Below are 17569 nucleotides of genomic sequence, written 5' to 3' on the forward strand. Positions count from 1 at the left end.
GGGAACTTTGATGAGTCTACTTTACTGAGCAACCTGGCCCAGAGGAAGGGACATTTGTTGCTGACCTAGGTTTGTGAAGTCAGTCATACCCATGAGATGATGCAGCTGGTAAGATGAGCTACTATTTATTGAGTGAATGCTACGTGCTGGCACTGGGGTGCACATTTTTCACTGAGTGTCGCTAATCCTTAGCTCTTTTCATCTTCATGTACAGATGAGGAAACTGTTAAGCGTCTGAGGTGGAATTCAAAGCCCACGCATGCATGCTCAGCTGCTCAGTTCTGTCTGACTCTTTGTGACCCCATGGGCTGTAGCCTGCCAGGCTCCTCTCTCCATGGGATTCTCCAGGCAAGAATAGTGGAGTCGGTTGCCATTTCCTCCTCCAGGGGATCTTCCCGACCCAGGGATTGAACCTGTGTCTCCTGCATCTCTGTCATTGCGGGTGGGTTCTTTACCACTGAGCCACCTGGCAAGCCTGGAATTCAAAGCTGAGGGCCTTATCTTTTCTGAAGTTTCCCAGTGGCTGTCAGGCCCCTGTGCCTGGCACAGTCCCTGGCTGACCGCCAAGCAGGGACAGGAATATCCATTGAATGAGTGAAGAGCCAAGATAGCATATGCGAACCTGGTTCACTCTAAGAGCCACACAGATGGGGGTGTCATTTAACACACATGGACTAAATAGAGAGGAAGGCTTTAACTGAGCACCGGCGTTATATGAAACGTGTCCGCATAGAAAAATTAACACAGTCCAAGTGTCCCTGAGAATCCAGAGTCTGCACTCTGTACAGTGCTGGGTGACAGCGACTTCGGAGCTGATGCCATTTCTCCCGTTGGAATGTCGGCACTCTCAGATTCCACAGTGCCTTGGTCTTTCTTCCTCATTTTATATATTTTTGTTTCTAACCATTTGAAACTTTTTTTTTTTGGTGGTTTTGTTTTTTGCCACATGGCCTGTGAGGCCCGAGTTCCCTGACTTGGGACTGAAACTCGGCCCTCGGCTGTGAAAGCGTGGAGTCCTAACTACTGGACCTGCTGGGGAATTCCCTAAAACCTTTTTATACTAGTGACTACACAAGACTGAGAGTCATACATCCGGTGGCCAACCTCAACCTTTTTTTTTTTTCTGGCCACATCATGTGATATGTGGGATCTTAGTTCTTCAACCGAGGATGGAACTTGTGCCCCCTGCATTGGAAGCATGGAGTCTTTTAACCACTGGGACAGACCATCAGGGAAATCACAGTGGCCAGCTTTTTTTTTTTTCAAATAATTAAGGCCTTTAAAAAGTGGCAAGTTCCCAAGCTTTTGCCACATGAGCATTTGGAGTCCAGCTCCTTGGCGGTGTGGACGCTGTCCCGGCGTCTGTGTGAGCTCTCCATCTGGGGTTACTTAGGCGGTCTTGGCCCACCCTGGCTGGCTGCTCTGACTGCTCTCAGGGGCAGACAGGACAAGGAGGGGGTCACTACGCCTGGCTGAATGTGTTCCCTCCTCGGACACCACTGGAAGGACCCCTGCCCACGTCAGGTCCTGAGACCGCAGCTGGCCCCAGGGTGCGGCGTGCAGCTTTCAGACACTTCTGTGATGACGCTCAGTTTGTCAAAGACTTCATTCTCGTCAGACAGTGGGAAGGAGAATAAGAGAAGAGTGCTGTGATGAGGGTGGCTCATAAACTGCAGAAAGAAAAAAAAAAGTTAATTAACAAATTTTCCCATTTCTTTTTCTGGGCTCACAATTCTCTACAGAACTCCTGGCTGGAAAACGCTGTTCTAAAAAAATGTAACAAGAGAATGACAGTCCCTCACAAAATTAAAAACAGAATTACCGTATGGGCCAGGAAGTCCGCTTCCGGGTACACACCCGAAGAACTGAAAGGGGCGTCTCAGAGAGACACATTAATGGGTGCCCCGTCTTCAGAGCGTCATAGTTCACGATAGCCTAAGGTGAGCAGAGCGAGGGCCCATCCACACGCGTGTGCGTGCGTGCTCAGTCGCGCCCGACTCTGTGTGACCGCATGGACTGTAGCCCATGGGATTTTCCAGGCAGGAACACTGGAGTGGGCTGCCATGCCCTCCTCCTGGGGATCTTCGCGTGGATCAGTTTCTTCCCAGAGATCAAACCCATGTCTCCTGGGTCTCCTGCATTGGCAGGTGGATTCTTTACCACTAGTACCACCTGGGAAACCCCATCCACGTATGACTGGACAGATGCTGTGTTGGCCAAACATTTGTCCGGGTTTTTGTTATATCTTCCAGAAAAATCCAAACAAAGCTTTTGGCCAACCCGATAGAATGTAGTCTATCTATATAATGCAATATTTTTCAGCCTCAAAATGTAATGAAGTTCTGATACATACCATGACGTCGAGGAACCTTATGCTAGGTGAAAAACGCCAGACACAAGAGGACAAATTGGGCACGGTTCCACTTACACGAGGTACTTAGACTAGGCAAATTCACAGACAGAAAGTAATGGTGGCAGCCAGCAGCTGGGGGAGAAGTGAGGTGGGGAGTTCTATTTAATGGATCTGGTTTGTTTTGCGCGATGAAAGAGGTTCTGAGGATGGAGGGTGAGGGCGGTTGCACAACAATGTCCATGTACTCAATAAGACTGAAGTGTACGCTGAAAACTGTATATGGTGGCAAATTTTACGTTATGCGTGTTTTACCACAATTAAAAAAATTCGACAATAAATCTGCACTCCTTTGCTGAGTGATCACAGGTCCTCCTCTGACAGTTCCTCTGTAAACCCGGAGGGAGACTTAGGGATGATCCCGATGCCACCCGGGGCATCCCTGCATCGAGGAAGCCAGCTTGGGATACACGTCTTGGAATAAGTCACTCTCCTATGTATCCTCAGGCTGAGTTGGGGGCCCCCTCGGGTGCTCCCCAGCACCCCGAGTGTCCCTTTGTTCAGCCTTCAGTCCTGTGCCATTCTGTAGGGCAGCCACCAGCCACGTGGAATGCGGCCGGTCTGACTCTACGTGTGCTGAGAGATAAAACACACACCAGATTCAGAGGACTTTGTATGAAAAAAACAATGTAGATGTTTCAACAAATGAAAAAATTATCAATTCCATGTTGAAATGATATTTTGGATATACTGGGTTGCATAAAATGTATTACTAATATTAATTTCAGTTGTTTCTGTTTGTTATTTACTAATTGGAGTCTAACTGCTTTACAATGTGGTGTTAGTTTCTGCTGTACAGTGAAGTGAATCAGCTATATGTATACATATATGTATCCATACATATATATATGTATCTTCCCTCTTGGGCCTTCCTCCCTTCCCCATCATACCCACCTATGTCATCACAGAGCCTAAGTTGAGCTCCCTGAGCTGTAGAGCTTGTTCCTGCGAGCTATCTGTTGTTTGGTGTTTTGCTTTGTTTTTCTTGGCCATGCCCCAGGGCATGCAGGATCTTAGTTCCCCGACCAAGGATGGGATCTGTGTCCCCTGCAGTAGAAGTATGGAGTCCTAACTACTGGACTACCAAGGAAGTCCCCTGTTCCTTTTCACTTTTGAAAAACTGCCTGCACGCTTACTCGCTCAGTTCAGTTCAGTTGCTCAGTCGTGTCCGACTCTTCGCGACCCCATGGACTGCAGCACGCCAGGCCTCTCTGTCCATCACTGCCTCCCGGAGTTTACTCAAACTCATGTCCATTGAGTCAGTGATGCCATCCAACCAGCTCATCCTCTGTCGTCCCCTTCTCCTCCTGCCCCCAATCCCTCCCAGCATCAGGGTCTTTTCCAATGAGTCGGTTCTTCAAATCATGTAACCAAAGTATTGGGGTTTCAGCTTCAGGATCAGTCCTTCCAATGAATATTCAGGACTCATTTCCTTTAGGATGGACTGGTTGGATCTCCTTGCAGTCCAAGGGACTCTCAAGAGTCTTCTCCAAGACCAGTTCAAAAGCATCAATTCTTTGGCATTCAGCTTTCTTTATGGTCCAATTCTCACATTCATATATGACCACTGGAAAAACCATAGCTTTGACTAGACAGACATTTGTTGGCAAAGTAATGCCTCTGGTTTTTAATATGCTCTCTAGGTTGGTCATAACTTTTCTTCCAAGGAGCAAGCATCTTTTAATTTCATGGCTGCAATCAGCATCTGCAGTGATTTTGGAGCCAAAAGATATAAAGTCTGTCACTGTTTCCACTGTTTCCTCATCTATTTGCCATGAAGTGATGGGACCAGATGCCATGATCTTAGTTTTCTGAATGTTGAGTTTTAAGCCAACTTTTTCACTTTCATCAAGAGGCTCTTTAGTTCTTCTTCACTTTCTTCCATAAATAAGGGTGGTATCATCTGTGTTTCTGAGGTTATTGATATGTCTCCTGGCAATCTTGATTTGAGTTTGTGCTTCATCCAGCCCAGCATTTCGCATGATGTACTCTGCATAGAAGTAAAATAAGCAGGGTAACAATATACAGCCCTGACGGACTCCTTTTCCTATTTGGAACCAGTCTGTAGTTCCATGTCCAGTTCTAACTGTTGCTTCCTGACCTGTATACAGGTTTCTCAAGAGGCAGGTCAGGTGGTCTGGTATTCCCATCTCTTTCAGAATTTTCCACAGTTTGTTGTGATCCACATAGTCAAAGGCTTGAGCATAGTCAATAAAGCAGAAGTAGATGGTTTTCTGGAACTCTCTTGCTTTTTCGATGATCCAGTGGATGTTGACAATTTGATCTCTGGTTCCTCTGCCTTTCCTAAATCCAGCTTGAACATCTGGAAGTTCACAGTTCATCAACTGTTGAAGCCTGGCTTGGAGAATTCTGGGCATTACTTAGCTGGCGTGTGAGATGACTGCAATTGTGCAGTAGTTTGAGCGACCTTTGGCATTGCCTTTCTTTGGGACTGGAATGAAAACTGACCTTTTCCCAGTCCTGTGGCCACTGCTGACTTTTCCAAATTTGCTGGCATACTAAGCACTTTAACAGCATCATCTTTAAGGATGTGAAATAGCTCAACCGGAATTCCTTCACCTCTATTAGCTTTGTTCAGAGTGATGCTTCCTAAGGCCCACTTGACTTCACATTCCAGGATGTCTGGCTCTAGTGAGTGATCACACCATCGTGATTATCTGGGTCATCAAGATCTTTTTTGTATAGTTCTTCTGTGTATTCTTGCCACCTCCTGTTAATATCTTCTGCTTTTGTTAGGTCCATACCATTTCTGTCCTTTATTGTGCCCATCTTTGCATGAAATGTTCCCTTGCATTTAGAAATTAGAAAATCTCTAATTTTCCTGAAGCGAGCTCTAGTCTTTCCCATTCTATTGTTTTCCTCTATTTCTTTGCATTGATTAGTGAGGAAGGCTTTATCATCTCGCCTTGCTATTCTTTGGACCTCTGCATTTGAATGGGCATATCTCTCATTTACACCTTTGCCTTTAGCTTCTCTTCTTTTCTCCTTATTGCTAAATTCAGATTTAAATTGAAGAAAGCAGGGAAAACCACTAGACCATTCAGGTAGAACCTAAATCAAACCCCTTACAGTGGAAGTGACAAATAGATTCAAGGGATTAGATCTGATAGACAAAGTGCCTGAAGAACTATGGACAGAAGTTCGTGATCTTGTACAGGAGGCAGGGATCAAGACCATCCCCAAGAAAAAGAAGTGAAAAAGGCAAAATGGTTGTCTGAGGAGGCCTTACAAACAGCTGAGAAAAGAAGAGAAGCTAAAGGCAAAGGTTATATAAATATGTAGTATCTCGGGGCTTCCATGGTGGTCAAGGGTAAAGAATCTGCCTTCCAATACAGGAGACACAGGTTAGATCCCTGGGTTGGGAAGATCCCCTGGAGAAGAAAATAGCAACCTCCTCCAGTATTTTGCCTGGAAAATCCCATGGACAGAAGAGCCTGGCAAGCTACAGTCCATGGGGTTGCAAAAGAGTTGGACACGACTTAGTGACTAAAGACCAACAACCGCATACTTGGTTACAATCTTGGTTACAAAGCCTACAACAGTTATTATCCCAGAGGGGGATGTTCCCACGAGGGGACACATTAGGGATTCCATCAAACTATAAGTTATAGTGCCACCTTCTCATGTCAGGATCCTTGTGCCAAAAAACTGGCCAGCCAGGAAAGCAATCAGGAGTCACTACTTGGGTCATCAGGAGGAGAAAAGGCTGCTTGCTACATGATGAGGCCCGGGGGGAGGGGTGACTCCTGCCCAGTTCTGATGGCACCTGGAGAAGCACAAGAGCCGGGGTCTCTGGTGTCATGTGAGCAGGGGCTCAGCCCTCGCAGAGCAGAGGGTCTGAGTCGCCCCTGTCAGGTCAGCAGCAGCTGGTCAGGGGAGAAGAGACAGCAGAGCAGTGAGATCACGGGTGTCACTTGTGCCCTTGGGACCAGCTGCAGTGGCGGGGCTGGCCCTTGTTCCCTGAACCTCCCTCTTGTAACTTTCCCTGGGGGAGGAGATCGACTCGGCTCTTAGAGAAGCTGCATCCCTGGGTCCTAGCGGTTTACGCGTAGGCTGGAGTGGATGCTGCGATGCGCCACCCTCACCCCAGTCTTCTTTAGGAAGCAGGGGCCTGCTCCCTCGGCTGCTGGGAGTGGGGTTCCCCCCATCCCACCCCAGGAGGTTCCCTGAGCTGAAGGAACTGCTCCATCCCAACTGCGCCTCCTTCCTGGGGGAGCCCACACCCAGTCCAGGGGAGACAGGGGCTTCACTTCACATTTCCTTTCACTTCATTTCTAAGTGAAACGAAAATGAGGATATAAGCAAGATTTCATTTCTTAAAGCCGCTTCTGTCCTGCAGGCTCTATCCAGGTACATTCTTTCTTCCACCCAAACGTTTTGAAAGCTTTCCACCCAAAGCTTTCATGTAGCTCAGTTAGTAAAGAATCTGCCTGCAAAGCAGGAGACTCCGGCTCAATTCCTGGGTTGGGAAGATCCCCCGGAGAAGGGATAAGGCTACCCACTCCAGTATTGTTGGGTTTCCCTGGTGGCTCAGGTGGTAAAGAATCCGCCTGCAATGCGGGAGACCTGGGTTTGATCCCTGGGTTAGGAAGATCCCCTGGAGAAGGGAAAGGCTATCCACTTCAGTATTCTGGCCTGAAGAATTCTGTGGACCATATAGTCCATGGGGTCCCAAAGAGTTGGACACGCCTGAGCAACTTTCACGTTTTTTTGTTTTTTCACTTTCCTGGAAGAAAAAAAAAAAAAAAAGAACTGCTTCCCTAAAGCCTGGGAGACACATCCCGTAATTTCAGTCGCTCTCAGAAATTCTCCCCTCTGACATTGCTTCTGCCCCTCCTCTGTCCCTGGCTGTTCACTGGCACTCAGCCCAGAGTTCTCTCTTTCCCATCTTTTTTGCTCTGAGCTTGGTTTGGTCCCTTTCTGCTCCGGGACCATTACCTTGGCTCTCTGACGACTTGAGGCTCTGGGCAGGGAAGGTCAGAGAAGGAACAAACATCCAGGCTGGAGGTAGGGCTTTTAGAAACAAAACCTCTGCCCCCGCCCCTTCCTATAGAGCTGTTCCCCGAGCTCAGACTTCTCTGAAAGGGCACCAGGAATGGGACCTGTGTGCAAGGCGTGTGTAATCCTCCAAAAAACCACGCGGGGCTGAGTTAGGCGGCTCTGACTTCGAAGATCAGCGTCTTCTTATCCACATCTGGCTCCGTGCCACTACCTACCTCTTTCAGGTGCTGCGGAAGAGAATTCCTCGGGGGGAAGGCATGCCTGGCCTTCCTGTAAACGCACCGCAGCAGGAAGAAGCAGCCCAGCAGCAGCAGGAGGGCGGCACACACGGAGGCTGCCAGGATGCCGCTGGCCACCATCCAGGATGGGGTGGTTTCTGCAGGGATGAAGGGCTGGGTCATATTCGTGTCACGCCCGGCTTGGGTGACGGTGACCTTAACGCTCTTTTCACCATCATGATCTAATGGTAACCCCTTACTGCTGGGGTGGGGCGGGGCACAGGTATGTCTCAGGAAACACAGCAGCTATTTGAGGATCCGGAGGTTTTCAAGTCTCACCCTTTCCTACCATGCTCCAAGTTGGGTTTCTGGGGCATGATTGCTGATATGCCCCCAAAGCAGCAGCTGCATGAACTCTGATCCCCGTATCTGCCCACAGGGGAGCCATCAGCCGTTAGCAGATAACGGGACTCCCCGGGCCCCAGCGACACTCACGTGCTACAGCGTTTGTACTGAGAACTGCACCGGGGACCCCACCTGACCCCTGCGCGCAGAGAGCCCCTAATGCCAGTGCGGTGCCCAGCAGGCTAAAGCTAATCTCTGGGTGCCCCCTCCCTTCCCCAGCGCCTCTGTGAGCTCCTGTCTGGAAAAACCCGAGGCTACCGAAAGAATTCACCTTTGTTCTACCAATTCTTGACGTTCCTTTCTTAGTGCACTTTCCTAAAAAGCTCAGGACTGTAAAGCCTTCCTCTCTCCCAGTGAGACCTAAATTAGCTCCTACAATCCAGGAGTGTCTTTCTCAAGGACTGGAAGCCAATCTTTTGACATGTCATCATCAGGATGGAGCATCACGACAGAGGAAGAGTCTGTCTCAGAGTCCCAGTGGGAAGAACACCGCAGGTGATAAAACCCAGTTAGCAGCAGATGCAGAAAACGGCCTAAGTGTGTTAACACCACTCCATGCGCCCACCCAGTTTGGGTCATTTGTCACTTCTGTGACCCCGATCTCTTTCCGTCCCAATTCCCAATTCTGTCTTTAAAATGCCCCATCAGCTCCTTCCCCTCCTCCAGTCATGAATGAATCAAATCTGTTTTTACCACCTAAACCGATGTCCAGCTTTATCTTGGACCTGGGGTCACCCTTGGTGGCCCAGCTCCCCTCATTTAGCACCAGGCCCTTTTGCCAGCTTCCCTCCCTGTGACCAGCCCTGTCAGCCAGCACCACCCTCCTGATGCAAACTGAAAGCACTTGGTGCTGGGAGAGGCCCGGAGAACGAACCTTGCCCTGGAAGAGCAGGTCCCTCTATGGGGATTGCGGCAAAGTGTCAACTTGTACTTCCCCAGGGCAGATCAAAGAACCCTGATGGGCACACAGTCTTGGAGCCACCTGGACAGCAGGCCCCCTGCTGGCCTCTCCCAGCACTGGGCACACTGCGTGGCCACAGACACTCCTTAAACATCTAGTGAACGGCGAGGGCGCCCATCATGGGGAAGAGGCTGGATGGGCCTGCTGCCCCTCGTGCACTGTGATTAACACTGGCGGTGACCTTGCAGCCTGTCCAGCTCGTGCTCTGGCCGAGTTCAGGGAACTCACTCCTTATCCCTGCACCCTACGAATTCTCGTTTCAGTTACTAGAATCGAGCGCTGGTGCCTTTAGCAGATTCAACTCAGATGGATTTCCTGGGTGGATACAGGGTCGTGGGGTAAGGGAACTGGTGGTGGTGGCCCCCAGGCTTTACGAGAGCTGATGATGGTAGGTCAGCTTGGGATCTGACGTCCCAGCTCTGGAGGAAGTTCCAGGACCCATCTACTCATCTCTCTATCTTTCCGCTTAATAGTTCGGTAGCTCTCTAACTTGCCATGCATCAGAATCACTCATTAAATATTCATTAAACATTGACTCCTAGGCCCCACCCTGGCACGGTTGGTGACACTGTGATGATTCCCCTGGGGGTAGCTCCTGGGTCTCCTTGGGCCTCCAACCCAGATGTTTCAGCATCTTACACAAGGGCATTATTCCATGGACACACCTGGTTGATGGTGATAAAATTCAAAAGATGCTTTTGTTACTTACCAAGAAGGAGAAATGGGGAAGCCTGTGAATTGTGCAAGAATCTAGCAACGAACTGAACTGAACTAGTAAACAACACTCTCTATGTAAAGCTCTCTTACTTGTTTCAGTCTAGCTGACCATGCCGTCAGGTGAACGCCCTTTTCCTGTTTCACCCACGGGCAAGCCATGTCTTTGTTTATGTATGGGATCAATCTGTAGGCATGGGCGGAGATGTTATTTCCTGTTATTTACTGGTTGAACTGACTTCCGGCAAGTTACTTCATCTCTCTGAACTTTCACCTTACTTCTGGGAAAAGGGAAAAGAACCTTTCCACACTTTCACTGAAAACTTGTGAGGTTTAAACAGGAGAACTATATTTAAACAAACAAACAAACAAACCCTAAACTGATGTTTGACAAAAGCAGGTTTTCAGTGGGCTATTCTTTTCTTTTATAAAATGTCTGGATTTTGTTAATGAGTGATCATTTACAGTCACAAGATATTTGAAATACTTTTCTTTTTGGTCCAAATGTGTGCCTCATGCCATGTTTCATGACACAAGCGTTTAGTAGTATTTAAAGGTGTGGTTTTATTTTTTTTAAATATGTATTTATTTGGCTGTCAGGTCTCAGCTGCAGGGCTCTAGAGCACGTGCGCTCAGTAGCTGCAGCACAAGGGCTCAGCTGCCCTATAGCACGTGGGATCCTGGGTGCCCGACCAAGGATCAAATCCGCATTGCCCGAAATGGAAGGTGGATTTTTAACCACTGGAGCATCAGGGAAGTTCCTAAAAGTATGATTTGAATAATTCCCTTATTAGTAACAGTGATGACGCCAAATCCGCACTGCGGGCTGACTCTGTGCCTGGCACGGTCCTGGGTGGCGCCTCTGATGACCCTCACCTTGTGGCTGAGACGACAGAGGCAGTGGGCAGCTCAGGACCTGCACCGCGTCGCTCACTGTGCTGCAGTCACAGCAGGGAAGGGTGGGGCACGGGACAACCAGGCACGCACTCGGGCCCGGAGAAAGCAGTTGGCAGGTGCTTAGAGGAAAGAGTGAAGATCCCAAAGTCAGGATTCTAGTGATTTAAACATGATGGGTGCTCCCAGGGCACAGAATTCTCGTTCAAGTACAAATGATTCACGAGCGGAATAAAAAGATAGGCTTTTGGGAGTTCCCTGGCGGTCCAGTGGGTAGGACTCTGTGCTTTCACTGCCAAGAGCCTGGGTTCAATCCCTGCTTGGGGAACAAAGATCCCACAAGGCTTGCGGGGCAGCCAAAAAAAGTTTTTTTGTTTTTTATTAAGGCAGGCTTTTGTTATTTAGAGGCACTTGCTAAGGGACTCAGCCACAGGGTGGACCACAGGCAGGTGGACTGAGCCTTGGACAGCAGTGCCTCGGCACTGGCTGGGGCCTCAGAAAAGAGAGAGAGAGGCAGAGAATCCCCCTACAGAGACAGCGGGACTCCATCTTCTGTGTGGCTCTGTAATCCTGAGAAACCGTGCTTGGTATTATTGCAGGATACTTTTGGATGACACTGGAAAGATCACATGACGGGGTGAGATGAGAGATTCCTGGATTTGGTCAAGTAACTCTGTTCATCTACAAAACAAGGGGAAGAAACCTCAACAAGATTCAGAAAACTCTAGGCTGGTAAGCCTGATTCAGTGTCCAGAAAAAAATACAAAAATTCTAAAATGGATCGTTAAGTGGCTACCTGTTGTTTGTTGTTCAGTCACTAAGTCATGTCCGACTCTTTTGTGACCCTCTGGACTGTGGCCCACCAGGCTCCTCTGTTCATGCGATGTCCCAGGAAAGAATAACTGCAGCAGGTTGCCATTTCGTTCTCCCAGGATCTTCCCAACCCAGGGATCGAACATGCGTCTCTTGCACTGGCAGGCTGATTCTTTACCACTGAGCCACTAGGAAGGCCGAAATTATGGCAAAGTTGCATTTGACTCTTTGAGACTCTATGGATTGCAGCATGCTAGGTTTCCCTGTCCTTCACTATCTCCCAGAATTTGCTCAAATTCATGTTCACTGACTTGGGGATGTTATCTAATCATCTCATCCTCTGCAGCCCCTTCTCCTTCTGCCCTCAATCTTTCCCACCAACAGGGTCTTTTCCAGTGAGTCAGCTCTTGGAATCAGGTGGCCAAAGCATTGGAGTTTTGGCTTCAGCATCAGTCCTTCTAATGAATATTCAGGGTTAATTTCCTTCAGGATTGACTGGTTGGATCTCCTTGCTGTCCAAGGGACGCTCAAGAGTCTTCACAGGCACCATAATTTAGAAGCATCAATTCTTTGGCACTCAGCCTTCTTTATGGTCCAATTCTCACATCCATACATGACTACTGGAAAAACCATAGCTTTGACTATACAGATCTTGGTCGGCAAGCTAATGTTTCTGCTTTTTAATATGCTGTCTAGGTTTGTCATAGCTTTTCTTCCAAGGAGCTGTGCTGCGTTGTGCTTAGTTGCTCAGTCATGTTCGGCTCTTTGTGACCCATGGACTGTAGCCCTCTAGGCCCCTCTGTCCATGGGGATTCTCCAGGCAAAAATACTGGAGTGGGTTGCCATGCCCTCCTCCGGGGGATCTTTCCAACCGAGGTCTCTTGCATTGCAGGCGGATTCTTCACCATCTAAGCCACCAGGGAGCTGTCTTTTAATTTCATGGCTGCAGTCACCATCCGCAGTGATTCTGGAGCCCAGGAAAATAAAATCTATCACTGTTTCCACTTTTTCCCATCCATTTGCCATGAAGTGATGGGACCAGATGCCATGATCTTAGTTTTTTGAGTGTTGAGCTTTAAGCTACCTTTTTCCATTTTCCTCTTTCACCCTCATTAAGAGGCTCTGTGGTTTCTCTTCACTTTCTGCCATTAGAGTGATATCGTCTGCATATGTGAGGTTGTTATTTCTCCCAGAAAACTTGATTCCTGCTTGTGATTCATCCAGCCCAGCATTTCACATGATATACTCTGCATATAAATTAAAGAAGCAGGGTGACAATATACAGCCTTGACATACTTCTTTCCCAATTTTGAACCAGTTAGTTGTTCCATGTCTGGTTCTAACTGCTACTTCTTGATCAGCATACACGTTTCTCAAGAGACAGGTAAGGTGGTCTAGTATTCCCATCTCTTGAAGAATTTTCCATAGTTTGTTGTGATCCACACAGTTAAAGGCTTTGCACAGTCAATGAAGCAGAAGTAGATGTTTTTCTGAAATTCCGTTGCTTTCTCTATGATCCAATGTATGCTGGCAATTTGATCTCTGGTTCCTCTGCTTTATCTAAACCCAGCTTGTACCTCTGGAAATTCTTGGTTCACATATTGCTGAAGTCTAGCTTGAAGGATTTTGAACATAACCTTACTGGGGTGTGAAATGAACGCAACTGTACAGTAGTTGGAACATTCTTTGGCGTTGTCCTTCTTTGGAATTGGAATGAAAACTTACTTTTTCCAGTCCTGTGGCCACTGCTGACTTTTCCAAATTTGCTGATATGTTGAGTGCAGCACCTTCACAGCATCATCTTTTAGGATTTGAAACAGCTCAGCTGGAATTCCATCTTCTCCACTAGCTATGTTAGTAGCAAAGCTTCCTAAGGCCCACTTGACTTCACACAGGATGTCTGGCTCTAGGTGAGCAATCACACCATCGTGGTTATCCCAGTCATGAAGATCTTTTTTGTACAGTTCTTCTGTGTATTCTTGCCGCCTCTTCTTCATCTCTTCTGCTTCTGTGAGGTCCCTGCTGCTTCTGTCCTTTACTGTGCCCATCCTTGCATGAAATATTCCCTTGATATCTCCAATTTTCTTGAATATATATCTAGTCTTTCCTATTCTATTGTGGGCTGGTTTTTCTCAAGCTGTATTCTTGGAAATGCTCCTTCTCATAAAAGGTGTTGAAAGATCAAATATGCTAAAAATGCTCATATGTAGGGTGTTTTTTTCTGAGAGGGAGATGGGGTGAACCTTCATGTCCAGGCCCATCTGACTACAGGGCTCTTGTTTTGAGAAATATCCCATAAACACTCATGGGACACAGTTGGGACAATAATGCACTTGGCACTGGGTGTTGATTTCAGCTGATATTTGCCAAAAAGTCTCACGGTGACTTTGTCGACAGTCAAACTCAAGAGCTTACAAAATAGTCCACTGTGTTCCTATGGATTGGTGACCATTAAGTAGTTAAGCGGTCTAGAGAAAGGCATATCCTGGACACACCAGTGGTTTAAACAACAAACTGTTAAAGATCCTGAAACTCTTCCTAGCAAATCAGTTTTTCTTTGATAAGACAACGCAAAATTGGGCGAGAAATATGTCCAATGTCAAAAACCAACATTCGGGAAGAACTTGATAAGCTGAAGTGACAAAGCACTATGATGGCAGCAACACAGCAGTCTCAGGACTTCAGTGACACAGAAGATGGAAAGCTTCCCCTCTCTCTGGAGGAAATATTTTTTTGCATATGGATACTCAGCTGCTGGGCATCGTTCATGTTGCTCTCTGTTTTCAGACGTTTTTATTTTGGAGTACAGCCAGTTAACAATGCTGTGACAGTTTCAGGCGCACCAGAGAGCGACCAGCCACACAAATACAGGCTTCCAGCCTCCCGCAAACTCCAGAGGGGATTCTTTCATTACAATTGCTCTCCTTTGTACTTCTGTAATCCCCAGATCACTGCTTTGCCTTCCAAAGGGACTCCATAAATGAAAAGAGCCAGGATCAGACCTGCTTGTGTGCATCTGAGCTGGCGGATCCTCTGGACAACATCCTTAAATAACAAGAGGCCCCTCATTTGTGTGCAGACTATAAGATTTTATCATCTCGAATGATAAATACATCTGTACATAATTACTCAGTGTCTAGGCCAACTGGTACCCTCTTCTTCCCTCTTTTTCCTCCTTCCCCTCCTCCCTCCCCGTGTTTTAAGAAACATCAGCGTGGAGGCACTCTACTAGACACTGCGGTACGTGTACCTCATATGTGGGGGACTGTGTTGAGGTTCTGGTGCCATAATTCACGAGGAACCCTAAAACTATCTTGCTGAGGACACTCTTTCTACGATGTGTGAAGGAACTGGAGGTGTACAGCCTGGGAAAGAAAGGTGTCTAGTAGAGGGCATCAGGGCTCGACATTTGCTGGGTGGTCTTGGGAGGACTGAGGCTTGCTCAGGGAGCCCAGGAGGTCAGAACAAGCACACTGGAGGTGTGTGTGTTTGTGGAGACCTTAGCTCTCTGGATGGAAGGACTGTCCATCAATCCCTTGGGTCTAGGAGTGAACAAGCTGCCTCAGAAGGTGGTGGTCTCCTTCTCAATATGAGGCTCAGTCAGTCAGGGATGACCTGGAGTTTGAGCTGGGCGATAATCTCTAAGGAGCCTTTCAGCCGGCACATTTGCTGGGAGTCTCTAAAGCCACTTAAGACGCTCAGAGGAGAGAATTCCCTGGTGGTCCAGGGGTTAGGACTCTGTGCTTCCACTGCAGGAGACAAGGGTTCAGTCCCTGTTTGGGGAATGTAGATCTCACAAGCCTTGCAGCATGGGCCCCCACCACCACCTCTCGTCCAAAAAAACAGGGTGCTCAGAGGACACAGAACTGCAGATGGTGCGTCTCAAGACTCACCGTCAATGGTTGTTTGCTCACAGACAGGCTCACTCCATTCTCCAGCTTTGTTCCGATCAGGAAGAAACCCTCGAACTTGAACACAGTAAGTTGTCTGTGACTCAAGATTTCGGAGGAACTCGAAGTCATACTGACCAGAAATTGAAAACTAGTAACAGAGACAAAAATCAGAACATGCCTCAGCAGTGAAGTGACATCATTTCCCATCGCCCCACCCCACCCCGCCACCTGCCACTGACTGGCTATAATCTTTACTTCAGGCTCAAAACAGGAGGATAAAGGAAGCAGATGCTCCTCCCACATCACCTCAGGTGACCCTGAGGTCATTCTAAGTGGGGAGCAGGGGGAAGGGCAAGGAGTGACCATCGTTCTGGCAAACCGCCTTATTCCTTGAATTCCCTAGTTTAAATGATATGCAAACCATCCCGCTTTGTTTCTTTTTTCTAAAGATAAACTAGTCGTATGGGTTGAATTTTGTCCTCCCAAATTCTTGCATCAAAATCCTAACCCTAGTACTTTCAAAAGTGACTTGGTTAGACAGGTCTTTTAAGATGTAATCAACATAGATGAGGTTATTAGCATGGGCCCCAATCCAGTATGACTGGTGTCCTTAAAAGAAGTGGACATTCAGACACAGACGGGTACATAGAATGCCACATAAAGATGAAGGCGGGGACTGGGCTGATGCCTCTATATACTAAAGGATCCAAAATTGGCCAGCACCCACCAGAAGCTGGGTGGGAGGCCTGGAACAGATCCTTCCTCTTGGTCCTTAGAAGGAACCAATCCTGCTGACACCTTGATCTTGGACTTCCAGCTTTTAGAACTTTGAGACGATACATTTCTGTTGTTTCATCCATCCAGTTTATGGTACTTTGTTACTGCAGCCCTGGCAAACGAACACCCCAGTCATCTACAGTAAGACACAATGTGATTTCTGGCCCTAGCTGCCTGGGGTTCTCCTCTGAATCACTTCTCCATTCACGAACCTGGCTGCCCTCCCCAAGTGGCTCATCTCACCTCAAGGATATACACCATAGCCTATCTCTGGTGGGGCCATCCCAGACTTATCTTAGTTTAATTTGAATATAAGATATTGTAATTGATGATATATTACTGAATTTGAGAAACCAAAATAGTGTTGCAGGGAACAAAATCTGACTTCACATTGGATCTGTTTCTTTTAACCTCTGTTTCCTACGAGGATACTATTTTGTTGTTCACTATGAGGATACTATTTGTTTTTGTTCACTACGAGCATACTATTTATACATCATGGCCTGCCTGGGGGTACCCGGCCCCTCTCCTTTACTATTAAGCCAAAGTGTCTTTGTTCAGGATCCTGTCCACCTGTGAACAGCTGGCTATAGGAAGGAAGAAATGAACACATCCGCCCCCCCCCCACCCCCAAGGTTGGCCATTCCAGGAGATACTTGCAAGATTAATAGCCGTTTTACTTCCTCTCCCTCTCTATTTTAAAAAAGAACCTGGCATCCAGAGCCCAATAAGGTTATTTTGAGATATTAGTCTGCCATCTTCTTGGTTTTCTGGTTTTTCAAATGAAGTCATTTTTCCTTGGCTCAGTATTGACTTGTTGTGTGGTGAGCAGAGTGAGCATGGACTTGGTAACAACAGTTTCCAGCAAAATAAAGGGAATTAAAATAGTACATATGGCCTGTATTTCCAGCATGGTTACAAATTCCTTATAAAAGGGCCTTATGAAAAATTTGCCATGTGAATAAGAGTTTCAACAGAAACTGAGCACAGACTCTGTTTTTACTTTAGTAATTGGTTACTTTTCTTTGGGTGCTGGGCTTGCTGACAGCTTGTCTCTATTCGTTTGTTGTATGAGAAGCTGAGCTCACTGAAGGCAAGAACTGGATTTTGCCAATTGAAACATGAAGAGTATAGTATAACTTCTAATGATTAAAAACAGAAAAAAAACAAAAATCCCTGGCTTTCATTTCCAGAAACCCAATATCTCAAAAACCTTACAATGCCTTTTTTTTCAAGGCTAAACTCACAGGCTGACACGTTAGGAGGAGATAGGGAAGAAATGTGAAGTCCTTTTTATTTTTTTTTTAAACTTCTGGACAGCTTCTTCTTTTTTTTAAAAAAAAAGATTTATTTTTTTTTTGCTGTGATGGGTCTGTTGCTGTGCTCAGGCTTTCTCTGGTTTTGGCAATCTGGGGTTACTCTTTGTTGAGGTGAATGGGCTTCTCACTGTGGTGGCTCCTCT

General features: G+C 47.1%; 1 protein-coding gene across 1 annotated transcript in view; it reads right to left on the reverse strand.

The window, feature by feature from the left end:
- Positions 1-622: 622 nt before the first annotated feature.
- The window catches only part of IL10RB (interleukin 10 receptor subunit beta), a 29322-nt gene continuing 12375 nt past the window's right edge, over positions 623-17569 (reverse strand). The window contains exons 5-7 of the mRNA XM_088835761.1: positions 15331-15478; positions 7648-7808; positions 623-1670 (exon numbers count right to left, since the gene is read on the reverse strand). Coding sequence (XP_088691887.1) covers positions 1521-1670; positions 7648-7808; positions 15331-15478 — 459 coding nt within the window. The 3' untranslated portion in view covers positions 623-1520. The remainder of the gene's footprint in view (positions 1671-7647; positions 7809-15330; positions 15479-17569) is intronic.

This window comes from Moschus berezovskii, chromosome 1 (genome assembly GCF_049115385.1).
Source record: "Moschus berezovskii isolate FMDL1 chromosome 1, NW_MosBer_1.0, whole genome shotgun sequence".
NCBI classification, from domain to species: Eukaryota; Metazoa; Chordata; class Mammalia; order Artiodactyla; family Moschidae; genus Moschus; species Moschus berezovskii.